The 2,352-nt window shown below is 39.5% G+C and overlaps 1 protein-coding gene across 1 annotated transcript; it reads left to right on the top strand.

Annotated features, from left to right (window-relative positions):
• Window positions 1-465: 465 nt before the first annotated feature.
• LOC124775760 (zinc finger CCHC domain-containing protein 13-like) lies at window positions 466-1,066 on the top strand. The gene is made up of 3 exons (XM_047250590.1): window positions 466-469; window positions 543-781; window positions 845-1,066. Exons 1-3 carry the CDS (start codon window positions 466-468, stop codon window positions 1,064-1,066), a joined length of 465 nt encoding a protein of 154 aa, XP_047106546.1.
• Window positions 1,067-2,352: the final 1,286 nt, after the last annotated feature.

The raw sequence follows: 2,352 nt of genomic DNA on the forward strand, positions 1-2,352 counted from the left end.
CAAGTAACATCAAGACATCTAAAAAAGGCAATGCACTTAGACAACTTAAATATAAGATCCCTTGTGCTTGTATACAGTGACGTTCTCCAGTAGTGACAGAACAGGTATAAGTGCTAAACATGTGGTAGTTCTTGTTCCGAAAACATTTGAAGGTAACAAAAGAGGATTGCAAGAGTTCATTGAGAATGTGAATGCTGTAGTCGTAAAAACTGAGGATGCAAAATTATTGTTTCAATATGTAAAATCAAAAATAACTGGGGGTGCTAGATCAAAATTATTAGTAAGAGAGAACACAAATAATTGGCCTGAAGTAAGAAGCATTTTAGAAAAAAATTATGTGAACAAAAGAACTATTGACTTTTTCGCATGCAAAATGTTCCAAACTAGACAGCATCAGGGGGAATCAATTGCCTCTTGGGGAAATAGAATAGACGAGTTATCTAAATCGTTCAAGCTTGCCGTAGCATGAGTAACAACTAAGGAACAATTAAAGTGGTCAATAAAATTGGTTTATGCTCTAAGCCGTGCATGTTTTATTCAAGGGTTAGCGAATGAAAGAATACAGATGATTGTACGCAGTCGGGACGAAAACATTAATTTAAGTGAGGCTGTAGAACTCGCACAACAAGAAGAAAGAGCAACCATGTCAATGAGAGAAAAGGATCAAAAGTCAAGGGAAATAAGCGGGCAGAATTATCAAAGAGACCAACTAAAGCAGATGAAGTGTTACAATTATGGTAAAGCGGGGCAAATATCCAAGCACTGCAACAGAAATACCAAAGTAAGATGGGTGCAGACACCCAGCAGGGCAGAAGAAGCACGGAAATTTCAAAATTATTGTTAGCATTATGACGAACGAGGGCATGCAGATGCGAAATGTAATAGAACTATTATACGCGAAAAATGCCAAAGGCGTGGGCATAGGGAGAAAGACTGTCGAACTCCTAAATGTTATCGGTGTAATAAATATGGGCATTTAGCATCACAGTGTAGAGAGAAAATAGAAAAGTTCCGAGGAAAAGGGACGGGAAACGAAACAGGTGGTATGGGCAGCAGCCATGCATAGCCACTGTTAAATGGCCCAAGGTTAGGGCAGCAGGCTGCGAAGCTGAAAATGATGTAATGATGCCTTATTGCAATGAATTGGGTAAAGAATTGATGCTTTTAATAGATACAAGAGCCCATATCAGTTTAATCAAAGAAGAAGTGATAGATAGTGGAATGCCGGTGAATAAGGACGAGGTACAATTGTTAAAAGGATTAACACAGGATACAATGAACACATTGGGTACAGTGACGTTGAATTTATGGGTAGCTGGAAGGGAGTTAGGCGAGCATACTTTCCATGTGTTAAGAAAAGACACAGATGTCCCATATAATGGTTTGGTAGGTAGAGATTTCCTACAAAAACAGAGAGCAGTCATTGATTATGGCGATAACCAACTAGAAATAAATGGGAAGAGTATTCCATTGATCACAGCACTTGAAGGCGAGTTACCAAAGGGATGGAGGGAAATACAAAAGTTTAATGTACCGACGGTAGCACGGCAAGGCCGTCAGAAAGATAAGAGTAAGCTGAACGAGTTACATGAAAGGAAATATTGGAACAGAGAGTTAAAGGGACAACACGTTATCAGTAGTAGTAACGGACTGATACCACGGTCAAGTGAGGCACGGTCACACACGCTGACTCAAGGCCAGGCAAGTGAAGGTCGCTACTGCACGGAAACAATTGGTCCCAGACATGAAAAGGTTATGAGAATCCGATTATTAGAGCGTAAGATGATTTCGGAAGGCGAAAAGATTATAGTACCGAAACAAGAAGTAATGAAGGGTATATACATTCCGGAAGGTCTAGTACGAAATACGCAAGGTACGTATATTATTAGTGTGGTGAATACGAATGAAGTAGAATGTGACATTAGTTCAGTGCGTTTAGTTAATGAACTCTACACGAAGAAGTAGTACTAAGAAGAGTAACAGAAACGCCAGAACATGCAGCGGATCACAAGAATCGTATGGCACAGGTCAGAGATCCTTTGCGAACAGAACACTTAAATGAGGAATAAAAATATGAGCTATAGAAATTGTGTAGCGCATATTGTGATATATTTCACTTAAAATGCGATAAATTATCGTACATGGAGACAGTAAAGCATGTACTTCCACTATTGCCCGAGCATACAGGCAAAGCTATAAATGTCAGACCATATCGTATACCAGAATCCCAGAAGGAGGTATTACGTGAGCGGATAGAAAAAATGTTGGCAGACGATATCATCATAGAAAGTCAAAGTCCGTGGAATGCTCCAGTATTGTTAGTTGAGAAAAAAGTAGATGTCAGTGGGAAAC

The sequence above is a fragment of the Schistocerca piceifrons genome, chromosome 2, assembly GCF_021461385.2.
Source record: "Schistocerca piceifrons isolate TAMUIC-IGC-003096 chromosome 2, iqSchPice1.1, whole genome shotgun sequence".
Classification (NCBI taxonomy): Eukaryota; Metazoa; Arthropoda; class Insecta; order Orthoptera; family Acrididae; genus Schistocerca; species Schistocerca piceifrons.